This window comes from Piliocolobus tephrosceles, unplaced genomic scaffold (assembly GCF_002776525.5).
Source record: "Piliocolobus tephrosceles isolate RC106 unplaced genomic scaffold, ASM277652v3 unscaffolded_20, whole genome shotgun sequence".
Taxonomy (NCBI): Eukaryota; Metazoa; Chordata; class Mammalia; order Primates; family Cercopithecidae; genus Piliocolobus; species Piliocolobus tephrosceles.
Window position 1 is genome coordinate 2,063,886 of NW_022302087.1, and position 19,157 is coordinate 2,083,042.

The 19,157-nt window shown below is 38.1% G+C and overlaps 1 protein-coding gene across 2 annotated transcripts in view; it reads left to right on the forward strand.

Moving 5' to 3' along the window:
• The window catches only part of MORC1 (MORC family CW-type zinc finger 1), a 175,596-nt gene that overhangs the window by 19,341 nt on the left and 137,098 nt on the right, over positions 1–19,157 (forward strand). For both annotated transcript variants that reach the window (XM_023210742.2, XM_023210752.1), the window contains exons 7-8: positions 4,103–4,262; positions 5,641–5,746. In XM_023210742.2, coding sequence (XP_023066510.1) covers positions 4,103–4,262; positions 5,641–5,746 — 266 coding nt within the window. The remainder of the gene's footprint in view (positions 1–4,102; positions 4,263–5,640; positions 5,747–19,157) is intronic.

Here is a 19,157-nt window from a genome sequence, read left to right on the forward strand (position 1 = left end):
AAAAAAAAAAAAAAAAAAAAGAATGCTCCTCAATGAGTCTGTGTGGCTGCTGTTACCAGATTATCAAAAGCAATGATATGGATGGAGAGATTAGAGGGCCTCGAGTGGCCAATGAGGGTTTTATGGAGAGAGGACAACTTGCAACTGGACAAGCTGGTACTGGACAGTAATGGCCTCAACAAGTCTCAGACCTGGAGATGCATATGGAGTTGGGATGGACGGTGTAGGACTATGAGACTGCCAGTGGGTGGGGCTGGGTGACAGGAGCAGTCTGCAGGTAAAAAGGAGTAAGCCGTGTGGGAACCTGACATGAGAAAAAGTGATGCTTTAAGCATTTATGTTGCATGTTATGTGTGTAAAGGGCATGGAAAATTGGGCTAACCTTTACTTATAGCTTTCTTAAAATGGGCCATTCCCTTTTTTTAAAAAAAAAAAACTAACAACAGCAACTACTTCCCATTTCTACTTCTACAGAGACAACCTCTTGCAACAATATTAACAAGTTCTAGCTAGGCATGGTGGAGTGCATCTGTAGTCCCCGCTACTTGGGAGGCTGAACAGGGAGGATCACTTGAGCTCGGTAGTTTGAGCCCAGCCTGAGCAACATAGTGAGATCCTGTCTCAAAAAAATAAAAATAAAAATAAGTGGCCTGTTCTTTTGATATTTACCTGTGTATCTCTAAATAGCATGCTTGTATTGCTACTTCCTGATTTTATCTAGGCATTATCTATTAACCTCCCACTGTAAGAGAGGATTTACCTAGCTTTTTTCTCTGCTTCTATCATATAATCACAGTCTTCTCATCCCCCACCCTCAATGTTGGTTTATTATAATTTTAGTTATGACAGTATTCAGTATTTACTTTATAAGACTTTATAAACACTGTTCAACTTATACCAAGTCATCAACTATTATTTTTCTTTTTCATGTACGACTATTTCCCCTAAGATTAATAATTGACTGCTTAGTTTTTTATGTGTATTACTATCACTGAATATTTGCTTGGTTTTCTGTGTTCACGTCACTCTGTTAACCCCAATCTCAAAGTGCTGTCCTCTCAGTTCCATTGTCCTGATAAAGTCTGCTTGGGGCTTTCTCCTGTGCTACAGCTCACACTCCTGCTTCCATGGCGGTGTTCAGCTGCCATCCTGGGATCTGCCCTTGCCATCATCTTGGTGATTCCCTTCCCCTCTCTTCTGTGTCATCTCTGAGATCCTAGATACCATGTCTTCTTCTGTAGCTTGCTCTCTCTTCTTGGTACAGCATGTTCTCCAGTGACTTCGTGAGCAATCCCTTGCTCATAGGGGACAAAATATCTGGAGACCTCACATGCATTAAAAGGTTTTTATTCTACCCTAACACGTAATGGTAGTTGGGCTTGATATTATTTCTAGGTTGGAATTTATTTTCCTTCAGGGTTTCAAAGGTTTTGTTTCATTATCTAATTTCTAGTGTTGTTATTGAGAAGTCTCAAGCCATTTAATTACTTAATCTTATATGTGACCCATTCTTTTTTTTGTTTTTTGTTTTTTTGTGTGTTTGTTTTTTGCCTTTACTCTTTGAAGGTCAAAAGAATCTTCTTTGTCCCAGTATGCTGATTTCAATGTTTTGCCTTTGTGTGGCCTATTCACATCCATTGTGCTGGTCACTTGTTGGGTCTTTTTGATTTGGAAACTCATATTCTTCAATTCTGGGATAATAATTTCTTGTAATAACTGATGATTTTCTTTTATTCATATTCTCTTTTCTATCCTTTTGTAACTCCTGTTTTTTAGCTATTGTATTCTGGAAATGGTTCTCTAATTTTCTTAGCCTTTCTTTCCTGTTTTCTGAGTTTTATATTTTTGTTTTATCTTCTGGGAGATGTTCTGATATTTATTTTTGAACCCTATTGTTACCAGAAAGGGGTCTGATCCAGACCCCGAGAGAGTTCTTGGACCTTGTGCAAGAAAGAATTCAAGGCGAGTTCATGGAGTGAAGTAAAAGCAAGCTTATTAAGAAAAAAGTAAAGGAATAAGAGAATGACTACTCCATAGGCAGAACAGTGGCCTGGGCTGCTCAACTGAGTATACTAATAGTTACTTCTTGATTATATGTGCTAAACAAGGGGTTAATTACTCATGAGTTTTCCAGGAATGGGGTGGGCAATTCCAGGAACTGAGGTTTCCTCCCATTTGTAGACCATATAGGGCAACTTCCTGACCTTCCCATGGCTCTTGTAAACTGTCATGGCACCGGTGGGAATGCCTGTTAGCGTGCTGATACATTATAATTAGCATATTATGAGCAGTGAGGATGACCAGAGGTCACCATCTTGGTTTTGGCGGGATTTGACCAGCTTCTGAGTGAATCTGGGTCAGCAAGGTCTTTGTGACCTGTATCTTGTGCCCACCTCCTATCCCATCCTGTGACTAAGAATGCCTAAAATGGAAATGCAGCCCGGTAGGACTCAGCCTTATTTGACCCAGCCCCTGTTCAAGATGGGGCTTTCTCCTGTGCTACAGCTCACACTCCTGCTTCCATGGCGGTGTTCAGCTGCCATCCTGGGATCTGCCCTTGCCATCATCTTGGTGATTCCCTTCTGTCACTCTGATTCAGAGTGTCACTCTGATGGAGTCACTCTGATTCAAATGCCTCTGATACTTTCACTGAATTTTTTTCTGTAATCATATTCTTAATTTCCAAGAAGTCTTTCTTATTCGCTGAATGTTTCTTTTTCAAGGATGTCTCATTCTTGTTTCATGGATGCAGTATTCTCTCTTATAACTCTGAAGATATTAACAGTAATTGATTTTTACCCTGTTGAAATTTTCATCTGTTTTTTTTTTTTTTTTTTTTTTGAGACGAAGTCTTGCTTTGTCGCTGGGGCTGGAGTGCAGTGGCCGGATCTCAGCTCACTGCAAGCTCCGCCTCCCGGGTTTACGCCATTCTCCTGCCTCAGCCTCCGGAGTAGCTGGGACTACAGGCGCCCGCCACCTCGCCCGGCTAGTTTTTTTGTGTTTTTAGTAGAGACGAGGTTTCACCGTGTTAGCCAGGATGGTCTTGATCTCCTGACCTCTTGATCCGCCCGTCTTGGCCTCCCAAAGTGCTGGGATTACAGGCTTGAGCCACCGTGCCCGGCCTATTTTCATCTTATTTTTATGGTTTCTGTTTACACTGAGTTGCTTTGTTTATAATTGTTTGTTCTGTATTATCATATTATAGGCTTTTCTTAGATGGCTTTTCTCCTGAATACTTTAAAGATTAGTCCAATAAAATGCTGAGTGGGAGCTCTGAGAACGTGAGTGGGGCCTGGCTGCTGTGACTGTCATAATCATGTGATCTAACTGAGCTTTTTTTATGGGGGAATCCTTAATGTAACTGTCTTTGCGTCTTTCCTTCTGGGTTGGTCAGATTTTTCGAGAAAGACTCCTAGTCTTCTGCCTCCAGGCCTACTTGTCAGCTTCTGGGAGACAAATGGGAGATGAGATCTGAGGTTCTCAGCTTCTGTGAAGTGTACTTTCATTCAGTCTATCTAATCTCAGTAAGGTGCCCCCAACAGCAGTGCCTGGTATGTCTTCCAGTCTAGAAATCCATTGTTCTACTCTTTCCAGAGAATAAATATCCAGACCCTGGGGGCTGAGGAGGAGCCAGATGGGGATATAGATGCTACTTCTAGTTCTCCTCTCCCCCTACCCCAACTCTAGAGTTAACTCCTGCCATCCGTCCCTGAGCATTTCACCGTAGGAATTCTGAATTGCAGATCAGGCTGGCTCTTCTTTCTGGCTTGGGTTTTAGATTGCTCTTGCCTGTGCTGTCATCTGCTTTTCAACTTTTAAAATGCTGATTCTGTTGTTTCCTCTGCCATTCTACCCTTCAAGAGGGAGTTGAAGTACATTCCATCTGTTCCCATATTCCACAATGGAGTATTTTAAAATACAATCCTGTCTATACACATTTGTTATGTGTCTCTTATACAATTAGATTGTAGGAGGAAAATGAACTTTTAACTCAAGTGTTTTGTAATTTGTCTAGATGAAGAGTGGATTGAAATAGATAAGACAAAAGAATAATGTTTTTTGTGTATTTTATAATAAATTGATGTGTTTTTTTTTTAAATAGGTTGTAGTTCCAATACCCTCATGGTTAATAAGAACCAGAGAATCTGTCACAGATGATCCCCAGAAATTCGCAGTGGAATTATCTATAATTTACAAATACTCACCATTTAAAACTGAAGCCGAATTGATGCAGCAGTTTGATGTGATCTACGGAAAATGTGGTAAGATCATCAAAACTCTGACAATTTGAGGGAAGTATTTGTTTTCAGTGTCTTGTGAAAGACACTGTACATATGTTTTCTTTTTTTTTTTGCTCTTATAATCTCATGTGGATTCACGCTGGGGACAGTCATTTATTTTATCCATGTGAGCTTTGTCTTAAGAGCATCCAAACATAAATTATTGTAAATCCCTGACCCTGGGAGAAGGATGTGTACTTGCATGAGCTTGGTGAAACTGGGTGAGAAGAGGATGATACAGGCTATGACCACAGGGACTCCACAGTCACTGCACTAGATAGCAAAGTTAGGAGACACTTACTGCATCATTTGAGATAGGGTGGTAACAGGTATGTAAGAGAGTTAGCAACTTATGAAGTAATGAATTCATGTCTCTGTGGCAAAGAGTTAGCAAAAGCATTGCAGATATTCTTCTCCAGATTAACAGATCTTTTCCCTCATTCTTTCCACTTCCACCAACTTTCTGTAACATGTCGAATGCACTGTGTCTACTGACACAGTTGATCCAGGATTTAGACACAGACATTTAGGCTTGAAAGCCCATGTTCTTAGCTACTATGCTATTCTCCCTTGTGTTTAAAACTACCAAAAAGTATAATTAGTTGTCCTCTTAATTTCTCTGATGATCCTGTTTGACTTTGTATCATAATCAACTGGAAATAATGTGGACTTTTTTGTTAACTGTGCCTTGGAGCAGGGGTCAGCAAATTATGGTCTTGGGTCAAATGTGGCCCCCTACCTGTTCTTGTAAATCAAGTTTTATTGGAACGCAACCACACTCATTCATTTATGTGTTATCCGTTGCTGTTTTCATGCTTCAGTGGCAGAGCTGCACTGTGAATAGTTGCAACAGAGACCGTATGGCCTGCAAAGCCTGAAATATTTACTGTCTGGCCCTTTGCGGAAAAAATTTACTAACACCTGCTATAGTGTATGAAAACAATACTTCTTATTTGTACAATATTTAAAAACCCTTCTTTGTTTTTATATGTGTTAAATTTAGTACTACCAATGAGAGCTTTACCTATAACACAAGCTTGGCTCAGGCTCTTAACGAATTTCATAATGCAAATTATGAAAAAAGTGCCAAAGTTTAAAAATCCACATTGAAAGACTTGTAATGAATTGAATAGTAATAAGAGGCACCATACTGTAGAAACTCAGCACTCTTTGGCAGGGAGTGAAACTTGCTATAAGACATATCTTGGTTTAGCCAAAGACTTAGCCAAACATACTATTTCCTGAAGTACAAAAGAAAATATTATAACAGATTCAGTTCCATAGATGAGATGATAGCACAATGACTAGCACTTAGTGTATTTAAAATACTGACAAGTCAAACATCTATTTTTTCTACCAGGTACTTTGCTGGTTATTTATAACTTGAAGCTTCTGCTTAATGGCGAACCAGAGTTGGATGTTAAAACTGACAAAGAGGATATACTGATGGCTGGAGCTCTGGAGGAGTATGTGTGTGTTTGACAGAATGTTTTTCAACAATGGTGGTGAGCTAGAGTTAGGAGCCCTGCGTCCTGGCTCCAGGTCTGAGGTCGCTGGGCTTTAGCACTGGGACAGTTCATCTTATCCTAGTTACTGATAAAGTTGGGCTAGACCAGTGGTTTCCAAACTTCAAGCCTCAGAGTGACCTGGGATGTTTCTTGAGAAGTACAGGATCTGGGGCCTCATTTTGACCTACTAAGTCAGAATGTCCAGATATCAAGCCTAGGAATCAGTCTTTTTCAAATGTTCCCCAGATGATTCAGAGGTGCCAGCATGTTTAGGGACCACTGGAATATAAGACTTCTAAAACGTTCTAATACCTTGACTCCTAATTTATAGATATTAAAACTAAAAAAAACCTGCAGAGTTTATTACTCATTAGATCATTAAAAATGGACAGACATCAGGAGAGTGTGAAGCAAAAAGGAATATGACCAAATGCCAATTTTATCATTATTTTCTGCATGAAAAAGTGTGGAGAAAGAATGAAATAGTGACAAAAGCTAGGTTTCTCTAAAATCACATTTTTACTTAAAACTTAGCTTGAGCCTGCAGTTTTTTAGTCTCAGAACACTGCAGCTAGAAGAGATTGTAAAGGTAATTTAATCCAGGGCGATTTATTTTGTATTTCAGTGTTGTACAATAGAAATATAACGAGAGCCACAACAAGGGACAAATTTAATCTTAAATTTTCTAGTATAGCCACCTTAAGAAAAGTAAAAAGAGGCCGGGCACGGTGGCTCAAGCCTGTAATCCCAGCAGTTTCGGAGGCCGAGACGGGCAGATCACGAGGTCAGGAGATCGAGACCATCCTGGCTAACACGGTGAAACCCCGTCTCTACTAAAAAATACAAAGAAAAAACTAGCCGGGTGAGGTGGCGGGCACCTGTAGTCCCAGCTACTCTGGAGGCTGAGGCAGGAGAATGGCGTAAACCTGGGAGGCGGAGCTTGCAGTGAGCTGAGATCTGCACTCCAGCCTGGGCGATAGAGCAAGACTCTGCCTCAAAAAAAAAAAAAAAGAAAAGTAAAAAGAATAGGTTAAGTTAATTTTGATAATGGTTTTATTTAATCCAATATATCTAAAATATTGTCATTTAAATTTCAATATGAAAAATATTGATGATTTTTTTTTGAGATGGAGTCTAGCTCTGTTGCTGAAAAATATTGATGATATTTTACATTCTTTTTTTTTAATACAAAGTCTTTGAATCCAGTGTATGTTTTGCAACATACAGCACATATGAATTTGGACTGATGCCCAATAGCCACAGGTGGCCAGTAGCTACCATATGGTTTTAGACTAAGGTGTTAAGACCCACGTAGACATGTCGGGTTACAGAGAACTTCTTTTGCTTTTCCCAATGAGGTGAAATTTAGAAATTTCCACAGTTAGCAAATAACTATTTGATAACACACTTTTAGGTGATCTTCTCTCCTTATTTCTGATGTATGTTTTTTCTCATATTCTAACATGTGGAATTCCTAATCTACACAGAAATGGAGGGCTTTTTCTTTTTTCTTTTGGAAAAAAATATTCAGCCTAATGGCTGTTCCACAAATGCCGGGAACCCCTGTGCCAGCATTAATATACCAGTGTCAGAAAGGAGTCCCAGAATTATCAACATCTCCATTACTGTCTTCCCTTTTCCTGCTGCCTCTGCCCTTCTAGTTGCCAGCTGGTTCCAAAACCGATATTTCATGCTATTTAAAAGCATTTTGAAACAGTTATCTGTCAGAGTGCCTTGGCATTTCTACACTGGCATTAGAAAACAATACATTATTAGAGGGATAATTTGACAGCTACATCTTTGGAAAGATGTTCTTGCTGTTTCCAGATTGTGTAATGAAGCCAGAGCTTCTCTAGCCATTTAGGCAGTTAATTATAAAATAAAGAAAATGAATGAGACCTAAAACATGTACACTTTCACTTTGGCACATAGATCACACTGGATTTTCTAATTTGTTTTTCAGCAAAATTTTGTTTTAGTTTAATCACAAGAAAAGCCTTTAAAGACAGGGCTGGGATTTATAAGGAAGAATCAGTGTAAAGAGGATTCATAATTTCTGAACCAAGGGTGCTGTACATTTCACGGCCTCTGACACGAGTACTGTGATGATGCCAAGAAGGGATAGCATCACCATTCCCCACCTCCTTGGGGGTAGCAGTGCCTCTGTAGTTTTCTTCTGTAAAAGATTTGCCCTTAATTCCACTTCATTATTGATTTTGACCTACTGTTTCCTCCCCATCACTCCCAAGCTCCCTTTAAACTTAGAACATACATTTTCTCTCTCTCTCTTTTTTTTTTTAAGGTGGAGTCTGATCCTGTCGCCCAGGCTGGTGTGCAGTGGTGCTATCTTGGCTCACTGCAACCTCCGCCTCGTGAGTTTAAGCAGTTCTCATCCCTCAGCCTCCCAAGTAGCTGGGATTATAGGCATGCACTACCCTGCCCGGCTAATTTTTTTGTATTTTTAGTAGAGACGGGGTTTCACCTTGTTGGCCAGGCTGGTCTTGAACTTCTGACTTCAGGTGATCTACCCGCCTTGGCCTCCCAAAGTGCTGGGTTTACAGGCATAAGCTGCCGCACCAGGCCAACATACATGTATTTTTAACTTGTTAAAAAATGGTACATAGTTTGCCACACAAGGTTATGGACAATGGTGTGGTCCCGTGGGTTTTAACATTAACACCCAATTACTCTTCAGTAAGAGACTAGAAAAGACATTAATTCTTAGTCCTGAAGGATTAGTTCTGGTCCAAGGTGGATCTTTTTTTTGAGTCCTCTTTCATTTATGACCTCTGATATTTGAACCTCTAATCCGCTGCAATTTGTAATATGACACATTTTGTTGTTGTTGTTTTGTTGTTGTTTTTTTTTTTATTATTATACTTTAAGTTCTAGGGTACATGTGCATAACGTGCAGGTTTGTTACATATGTATACTTGTGCCATGTTGGTGTGCTGCACCCATCAACTCGTCAGCACCCATCAATTCGCATATGACACATTTTTTACCATTTCTTTTCCTGGTGATTATTGTATCCCCTTATCTCTGCTGGATAGGATTCTACAGCTGTCCAAAACAATTTTCAAATCTTGAAACTATATAATTTCCAGGTTTGGTCTTAGATAGAGAGTGCTGCTGATTCTGAAAATAATTTAATTTTCTGTATAGGAATATGAAAATTCAAACTTTCAAGCTTTATTGGCCTCAGGGAAGAGGTGTTTTGGCATTATTTATTTCATATAGTTCTTGTGAATATTTGGCATCATGGTTTTTTGTTTGTTTGTTTTTGTTTTTTTTTTTTTGAGACAGAGTTTCACTCTTGTTGCTGAGGCTGGAGTGCAGTGGTGGTATTTCAGCTCACTGCAACTTCTGCCTCCTGGGTTCAAGTGATTCTCCCACCTCAGCCTGCCAAGTAGCTGGGATTACAGGCATGTGCCACCACTCCAGGCTGATTTTTTGGAATTTTTGGTAGAAACGGGGTTTCATCATGTTGCTCAGGCTGGTCTCGAACTCCTAACCTCAGGTAATCCGCCCACCTTGGCCTCCCAAAGTGCTGGGATTACAGGTGTGTGTCACTGTGCCCAACTTTGACATTAATTTTAAACATAGGATTCAAAACCTTTTATCATTCTGCTTTGGGCTGAGGCACTAACAGCAGTAATCATACCAGTGGCAGGGTCTCCTTTCAATATGACAGTCACGTCAAAAGAATTTCAGTAGAAGTGATGTTCAAGCACATGGTCAGTGGTGGCCTGTGGTTTGGCAATATCAGTTTAAAGGTGACCTATTTCCACTTAAATTAAAAAAAAAATTCGAATAGATAGCAGTCATCAGAATTTCAGAATGCATGTGATACACAAGTCTGCATTTTATGTGTGAAATGTCAAATTGAATTTTGAAAATGTGAATATGATTTATGGAGAGTGCCAGGGAATCAGCTATAGGTTCCAGGGTTATATGCAGAAAGTGAGTTGAATTTGCAGGGTAAAAATTATCTTAAATTTATATGTTGCCATAAACTTAGGCAGTGTTTCCTGAAAGTGAAGAAGATACAAAAAATAACTTTGTAAAAAATCAAAAGAAAATCAAGAGTTTGAAACAAAGGGTGGGGATAATGCCAATAATACTGAACACTGAAGAAAAATAAAAGTGGGCTAATGACAGAAAACAAGATGTTTCATCAGGGCTGGGCTAGGTGTGTTTACTAATTTATGTTGTGGTAATTTTTTGGAACTCTGGACCCAAATCCCACCTCTCAAACTTTTGTAGATGTTTTCTTCCATTAAGTTATATTTTTTCCTCCTTAAATAGTCCATGTGCAAAACAAAATCTTTAGTTAATTCTTTCCCTCCATCTTATTGGTGGCTTCTTAGTAAGCTTCATTTACAGTCATACAGATGATTAAAGTTTAGAATCATTTTCAGAAGTCCTTTATTGAGTGGCTACAGAAAATAACAGGCTAGTGGAGGGTTTTCAAATGAGTCACTGCCCATCATGACCACCTATGTGGTTAGTATGGATTCTCATCTGCGAAATCTACAGGACCATGATTCTACTTTGGCATTCCTTACATAGAGATCTTATTTCATTCACAGGACATAGACCTCTTTATGTGGATACCAGGATGGAATCTTAATTTGGATTTTAAAATTACATGTAAGATACGCCACTGAATTGGATCCAAGCATTACTTTTCTTTTAGACTTTTAGTTTAGGTTCAGGGGTACACATGTAGGTTTGTTACGTAGGTAAACTCGTGTCACAGAGGTTTGTTTTACAGACTATTTCATCACTCAGGTATTAAGCCTAATAGCCAACGGTTACCTTTTCTGCTCCTTTCCCTCCTCCCACCCTTCACGCTCAAGACCCCAGTGTCTGTTGTTTCCTTCAGTGTGTCCATGTGTTCTCATTATTTAGCTTGCACTTGTAAGTGAGGACATGCAGTATTTAGTTTTCTGTTCCTGTGTTAGTTTGCTAAAGGTAATAGCCTCCAGCTCTATCCACATTCCTGCAAAAGACATGATCTCATTCTTTTTTATGGTGGCACAGTATTCCATGATATATGTACCACATTTTCTTTATTCAATCTGTCATTTATGGACATTTAGGTTCCATATCTTTGCTGTTGTGATATAGTAAATAGTGCTACGGTAAGCATTTGCATGCATGTGTCTTTATGACAGAATGCTTTATATTACTCTGGGTATATACCCAGTAATGGGGTTCCTGAGTTGAATGGTAGTTCTACTTTTTAGCTCGTTGAGGAATTGCCATACTGCTTTCCACAACGGTTGAACTAGTACACTCCCACTAACTGTGTGTAAGTATTCCCTTTTCTCTGCAGCCTCTCCAGCATTTGTAATTTTTCAACATTTTAATAATTGCCATTCTGACTGGTGTGAGATGGTAGGTTTTGATTTGCATTTCTCTAATGATCAGTGATATTGAGCTTTTTTTCATATGCTTGTTGACTGTATATATGTCTGCTTTTGAAAAATGTTCATGTCCTTTGCCGATTTTTAATGAATTGTTTCTTTTTCTCTTGTAAGTTTAAGTTCCTTATAGATGCTCAATATTAGACCTTCGTCAGATGCATAGTTTCCAAATACTTTCTCCCACCCTGTAGGTTGTCTGTTTACTTTGTTGATAGTTTCTTTTGCTGTGCAGAGAAGCTCTTTAGTTTAATTAGATCCCACTTGTCAATTTTTGCTTTTGTTGTAATGGCTTTTGGTGTTTTGTCATGAAATCTGTGCCCATTCCTATGTCCAGGATGGTATTACCTAGGTTGTCTTCCAGGGTTTTTATAGTTTTGGCTTTTACATTTAAGTCTTTAATTCATCCTGAGTTAATTTTTGTATGTGGTGTAAGGAAGGGGTCCTGCTTCAATCTTCTGCACATAGCTAGCCAGTTATCCCAGCACCATTTATTGAATAGAGAATCTTTTCCCATTGCTTCATTTTATCAGCTTTGTTGATGATCAGATGGTTGTAGGTGTGCAGCCTTATTTCTGGGCTCTCCATTCTCTTTCTTTGACCTATGTGTCTGTTTTTGTACCAGTACCATGGTGTTTTGGTTACTGTACCCCTTTAGTATAATTTGAAGTTGGGTAATGTGGTACCTCCAGCTTTGTTCTTTTTGCTTAGGATTGCTTTGGCTATTCAGGCTCTTTTGGTTCCATATGAATTTTAAGATAATTTTTTTCTAGTTCTGTGAAGAATGTCGTTGGCAGTTTGACAGGAATAGCATTGAATCTGTAAATTGCTTTGGGCAGTAAGGTCATTTTAATGATATTGATTCTTCCTATACAGGAGCATGCTATGTTTTTCCATTTGTTTGTGTCTTCTCTGATTTATTTGAGCAGTGTTTTGTAATTCTCCTTGTGGGAATCTTTCACCTCCCTGGTTAGGCGTATATCTAGGTATTTTATTCTTTTTGTAGCAGTTGTGAATGAGATTGCCTTCCTGATTTGACTCTTAGCTTGGCTGTTGTTAATGTATAGGAATGTTAGTGACTTTTGTACATTGATTTTGTATCTGCAACTTTGCTGAGGTTATTTATTAGCCAAAGGAGCTTTTGGGCTGAGACTATGGGGTTTTCTAGATACAGAATCATGTCGTTTGCAAACACATGTAGTTTGGCTTCCTCTCTTCCTATTTGGATGTCCTTTATTTCTTTCTCTTGCCTGATTGCCAAGCAATAGTTTTCTTTACTTCCCATATACCTCACTCTCCCTTGTTGTTTGCCAAGTGGTTCAGCACCTGTCCAAGAAGCATTAATTTTGAGGGCAGAGGATGGAGTGGGAATGAAGGGAGGAGCTTCAATTAGTATTACAAATATTAACTCATTGAAAAATATTTAAACTTTCATAAATAGGTAAAGTGATATAAAAGTGCGTCCTCATTCTCCACCTCAGCTCCCCCAATCTCTCTTCTACTGTAGAAATTATTTTGCTCATTGGGATTTAAATCTATCTTCTAGATATTTACTATCAGTCACTTTATATTAGATTTAACTTACCCTTTTAAAGTTTTTGAAAAAATTTGACTTTTCAGAGTTTTAAAGATAATACAGAAAATTCCCATGTACCTTTCACCCAGATTTTCCAAATGTTGATATTTTACCAAAATCTGAAAAAAATTAGAAATTTGAAACATATCTGGTCTCAAGCATTTCAGATAAGGGATGGTCTACCTGTACATCAGTACTTCTCTGTTTTTTTTTTTTTTTTTGAGACAGAGTCTCGCTCTGTCGCCCGGGCTGGAGTGCAGTGGCCGGATCTCAGCTCACTGCAAGCTCCGCCTCCCGGGTTTACGCCATTCTCCTGCCTCAGCCTCCCAAGTAGCTGGGACTACAGGCGCCGCCACCTCGCCTGGCTAGTTTTTTGTAGTTTTTAGTAGAGACGAGGTTTCCCCATGTTAGCCAGAATGGTCTCGATCTCCTGACCTCGTGATCCGCCCGTCTTGGCCTCCCAAAGTGCTGGGATTACAGGCTTGAGCCACCGCGCCCGGCCAGTACTTCTCTGTTGATGGGCATTCAGGTTGATTTTAATTTTTCACTTTTGAGAACAATGTCAGTCTTTATACTTACATTGTTAGATACTTAGACAAGTATTTATTTACTATTGATTCTCAGAAATAATATTACTGGGTTAAGTGGTTGTAATTTTCCCCATTGGTGGTATTTTGCAAAACCAAAGTACAATATGATAACCAGGACATGAACACAGTCCATCAGGTTTGATAGAAATCTACCAGTGCATCACCACAAATATCCCCTATATTATCCTTTATGAATTACACACACCTCCTTCTTTCTCCATCAACTCGACTTAAAAAAACTTTTAAAAAGTATATTGGTAGATTATAGATGTACATATTTTCAGGGTACATGATACATTTGTATAATTTGTAAAGTTAAAATAGAGGTAATTGGGATATTCATCCCCTTAAATATTTCTTTTCTTTATGCTACAAACCTTCTAATTATTCTCTTCTAGCTATTTTGAAATGTACCATAGATGATTGTTAACTACAGTTACACTATTGATCTGTTGAACAGTAGGTCTTATTTCTTCTGTTTAACTGTATATTTCATCCCATTAAATCAACCTGTCTTCATCCCCACCCTATTACCTTGCCTCTGGTAACTACCAGTCTACTCTCCATCTTAATGAGATCCACTTTTTTAGCTCCTACACATGAGTGAGAACATGTTATATTAGTCATTCTGTGCTTGGCTTATTTCACTTAACATAATGACCTCCAGTTCAATCCATGTTGCTACAATGACAGGATTTCATACTTTCTTATGGCTGAATAGTGTTCTGTTGTGTATATGTACAACATTTCTTTATGCATTCGTCCACTATGGCACTTAGGATGATTCCATATTTTGTGTATTGTGAATAGTGCTGCAATAAACAAGGGAATACAGATATATCTTTGATAGGTTCAGTTTCTTTCCAGTAATGGAATTGCTGGATCATATAGTAGTTCTATTTTTAGTTTTTTGAGGAGCCTCCATACTATTCTCCAAAATGGCTGTACTGATTTACATTCCTACCAACAGCATCCGAGGGTTCCCCTTTCTCCACATCCTCACTAGTATTCGTTATTCCCTGTCTTTTTGAGAAAAGCCATTTTAATTGGGGCAAGATGATATCTCATTGTGGTTTTGGTTTACATTTCTCTGATGATTAGTGATGTTGAGCATTTTTCCATATACCTTTGGCATTTGTATGTTATGTTTTGAGAAATGTTTACTCAGATCTTCTGCCCATTTTAAAATTAGATTATTTGGTATTTTGCCATTGAGTTTTTTGAGCTTCTTATATATTCTGGATATTAATCCTCTGTCAGATGGATAGTTTGCAAATATTTTCTCCTATTCTGTGGGTTGTCTCATCACTTTGTTGATGGTCTTCTTTGCTTTGCAGAAACTTTTTAGCTTGATGTAATGCCATTTGTCTATTTTAATTACTTTTGCTTTTGAGGTCTTACACACACACACACACACACACACACACATACACACCCCCCCCCACCCCACACACACCCCTTTGCCCAGATTAATTTCCTGGAGAGTTTCCCCAGTGTTTTCTAACTGGCTTTCTAGTAGTTTCATAGTTTTAGGTCTTACATTTAAGTCTTTAATCCATTTGATTTGATGTTTGTATATGGTGAGAGATAGGGGTCTAATTTCATTCTTCTGCCTATGTGCATTCAGCACCATTTGTTGAAGAAATTGTCCTTTCCCCTTTGTGTATTTTTGATGCCTTTGTCAAAAATGAGTTGGCTATAAATGCATGGATTTATATCGGGTTCTGTCTTCTTCTGTTCCATTGTTCTGTGTCTGTTTTTATGCCAGTACCATGCTGATTTAGTTACTGTAACTTTGTAGTATGTATATTTTGGAGTCACGTAGTGTGATGTTCTTTGTTCTTTTTGCTCAGGATTGCTTTGGCTATTCAGTGTCTTCTGTGGTTCCATATAAATTTTAAGATTTTTTTCTATTTCTGTGAAGAATACCACTGGTATTTTGATACTGTATTGAATCTGTAAATTGCTTTGGGTGGTATTTAATATTCAACAATATTAATTCTTCCAATTCATGAGTGAGGAATATCTTTCCATTATGTTTTGCATTCTCTTCAATTTCTTTCATCAGTATTTTATAATTTTCTTTGTATAGATCTTTCACTTCTTTGGTTAAGTTGACTTCTAGGTATTTTATATTCTTTGTAGCTGTTATAAATGGGATTGCTTTTTTTGATTTCTTTTTCAGATTGTTTGCTGGTGGCATATAGAAATGCTGCTAATTGTATGCATCTTTTGTATTCTGCCACTTTGCTGAATTCATTGATCAATTCTAACAGTTTGCTGGTGGTATCTTTAGTTTTTTCTAAATATAAGATCATGTCATTCTCAAACAAGACTAATTTGACTTCTTTCTTTCTGATTTGATTGCCCCATATTTCTTTCTCTTGCCTAATTGCTATGGCCAGGACTTCCAGTATTAGGAATAAAAGTGGGGACAGTGGGCCATCCCTATCTTATTTTGGATCTTAGAGGAAAGGCTTTCAATTTCTTCTTATTCAGTATAATGTTAACTATGTGTTTATCTTACATGGTTTTTATTATTTTGAGGTATATTATTTCTTTACAGTTTGTTAAGGGTTTTTATCATAAAGGGATGTCGAATTTTATCAATTATTTTTCATCATCAATTGAAACGATCCTATGGTTTTTGTCCTTGATTCTGTTAATGTGATGTATCATGTTTATTTATTTGCATATGTTCAACCATCCTTCCACTCCTGGGATGAATCTCGTTTGATAAAGGTGAATAATCCTTTTAATGTGTTGTTGAAATCAATTTGCTTGTATTTTGTTAAGGATTTTTACATCTGTGTTCATCGGTGATATTGGCCTGTAGTTTTCCTTTTTGGTTGTATTTTTCTGGTTTTGGTATCAGAGCAATGCTGGCCTTGTGGAATGAGTTTGAAAGAATTCCTTCCTCTTCAGTTTTTTTGAAGAGTTTGAGTAGAATTGGTATTAGTTTTTCTTTAAATGTTTGGTACAATTCAGCAGTGAAGACATCAGGTCCTGGGATTTTCTTTGATGGGCACCTTTTTATTAACAGCTTCAATCTTGTTTATCATTATTGGTCGGTTAATATTTTCTGCTTCTTCCTGGTTCAGTCTTGGTAAGTTGCATGTGTCCAGGAATTTATCCATTTCTTTTAGGTTTTTCAATTTGTTGGTACATAGTTGTTCATAATCATCTCTAATGATTCTTTGTGTTTCTTATGGTCTCAGTTCGTAAGTCTTCTTTTTCATTGTCAGTTTGATTTATTTGCGTCTTCTCTTTTTCTTAGTTTTGCTAAAGGTTTTTCAAATGTTTTTTATCTTTTCAAAAAGCAACTTTTCATTTTGTTGATCTGTGGTTTTTTTTGGTCTCAGTTTTATTTATTTATGCTTTCATCATTTTTTCTTGTTTAAAAGACTAGTCAGTGCTCTGATGCTCTGATCATTATTTCTTTTCTTGTAATTTTGGGTTTGATTTGTTCTTGCTTTTCTAGTTCCTTGAGGTTATAAATAACATTAGGTTATTTATTTGATGGCTTTCAACATTTTGATGTAGGTATTTAATGCTATAAACTTCCCTCTTGGCACTGCTTTTGTTACATCCCATAGATTTTGGTATATTGTACTTCCTTTTTCATTTGTTTCAGGAGATTTTCAAATTTCCTTCTGAATTTCTACATTGACCCGTTAATCATTCTGGAGCATGTTGCTTAATTTTCATGTATTTGTGTAGTTTATATGGTTTCTCTTGTTATTGATTCCTAGTTTTATTCCACTGTGGTCAGAAAAAATACTTGATATGTTATTTACTTTTTTTTTCTTTTTTTCTTTTTGAGATGGATTTCGTTCTTGTTGCCCAGGCTAGAGCGCAATTCCACAGTCTTGGCTCACCACAACCTCTGCCTCCTCGGTTCAAGCGATTCACCTGCCTCAGCCTCCTGAGTAGCTGGGATTACAGGCATGTGCCACCATGCCTAGCTTATTTTGTATTTTTAGTAGAGACAGGGTTTCTCCATGTTGGTCGGGCTGGTCTCGAACTCCCGAACTCAGGTGATCCACCCATCTTGGCCTCCCATGCTGAGGTTACAGGCGTGAGCCACTGCACCTGGCTGGTTTCTACTTTTTTGAATTTGCTGAGACTTGTTTTGTGGCCTAAGATGTGGTCTGTTCTGAAGAATGTTCCACGTGCTGATGAAAACAGTGTGTATTCTGCAGCTGTTGGGTGAAATGTTGTGTAAATGTCATTTAGACCTGTTTGATCTACCATATAGTTTAACTCTGAGATTTCTTGTTGATTTTCTGTCTGGATGATCTCTCCATAACTGAGAGTGGGGTTTTGGAGTCCCCTAGTATTATTGTAGTTCAGTCTATCTCTTCCTTTGAATCTATTAGAGTTTGCTTTATATTTTTGGGTGCTCCAGTGTTGGGTGCACAGATATATATAATTGTTATATTCTCTTGCTGAATTGACTCCCTTATCATTAGATAGTGACCTTCTTTGTGTCTTTTTACGGCCTTTGACTGTTTTATCCGACGTTTCTGCTCTTGCTTTTCTCATTTCTACTTGCATGAAATATCTTTTGCCATCCCTTCACTCCGAATCTATTTGTCTTTATAGATAAAGTAAATTTCTTATAGGCAGCATAAGTTGGGTCTTGTTTTTTTAATCCATTTAGCTCCTCTCTGACTTTTAATTGCATAATTGAGTCTATTTACATTTAGTGTTATTGTTATAAGTAAGGGCTTACCACTGTGATTTTGTTGCTCATTTCATGGTTGTTTTATAACCCCTCACTTGCTTTCTTACTGTCTTCCTTTGTGGCTTATTTTTTTTCTGGTTGTATGTTTTAGTTTGTTACTTCTTATTGTCAGTGTGTCTACAATACATTTTTGCACTGTGGTCACCATAAGGCTTACCAAAAACATCTTAGAGATGTAACAAGTTATTATAAAGAGATGACAACTTAGATCACAAAGAATAGAAACAAACAAAAAAAGAAAAAAATGAAAAAAAAACCCTCTAAACTTTAATTTGATCACCCCCACATTTTGACTTTTAGTTGTCTCAATTTACATATTTTTATATTACTATCTCTCTTTTTTTTGGTTTTGAGACAGAGTCGCACTCTGTCACCCAGGCTGGAGTGCAGTGGTGCCATCTTGGCTTACTGCAACCTCTGCCTCTTGGGTTCAAACAATTCTCCTGCCTCAGTTTCCCAAGTAGCTGGGACTACAGGTGCACGCCACCATGCCCGGCTAATGTTTTGTATTTTTGGTAGAGATAAGGTTTCACCATGTTGGCCAGGCTGTTCTTGAACTGCTGACCTCGTGATCTGCCCACCTCGGCCTCCCATAGTCCTGGGATTACAGGCGTGAGCCACCGCGCCCAGCCCTATGTTACTGTCTCTTAACAGGTTGCTGTAGATATTATTGTTTTTGATAGATTTGTCTTTGGGTTTCATACTAGCATAATGAGTAGATTGTGCACCACAATTATAGTATTCTGGGTTTGTTCATGTAGTTAATTTTACCAGTGGATCTTGTATCTTGAAAAGATTTTTATTTTACCTTGAAGGGGTGGCCTGCCCCTCCACACCTGTGGGCGTTTCTCGTTAGGTGGAACGAAAGACTTGAGAAAAGAAGTGAGACACAGAGACAAAGTATAGAGAAAGAAAAAGTGGGCCCAGGGGACCAGAGCTCAGCATACAGAGGACCCACGCCGGCACCGTTCTCTGAGTTCCCTTAGTATTTATTGATAATTATCTTTACCATCTTAAAGATAAGGGA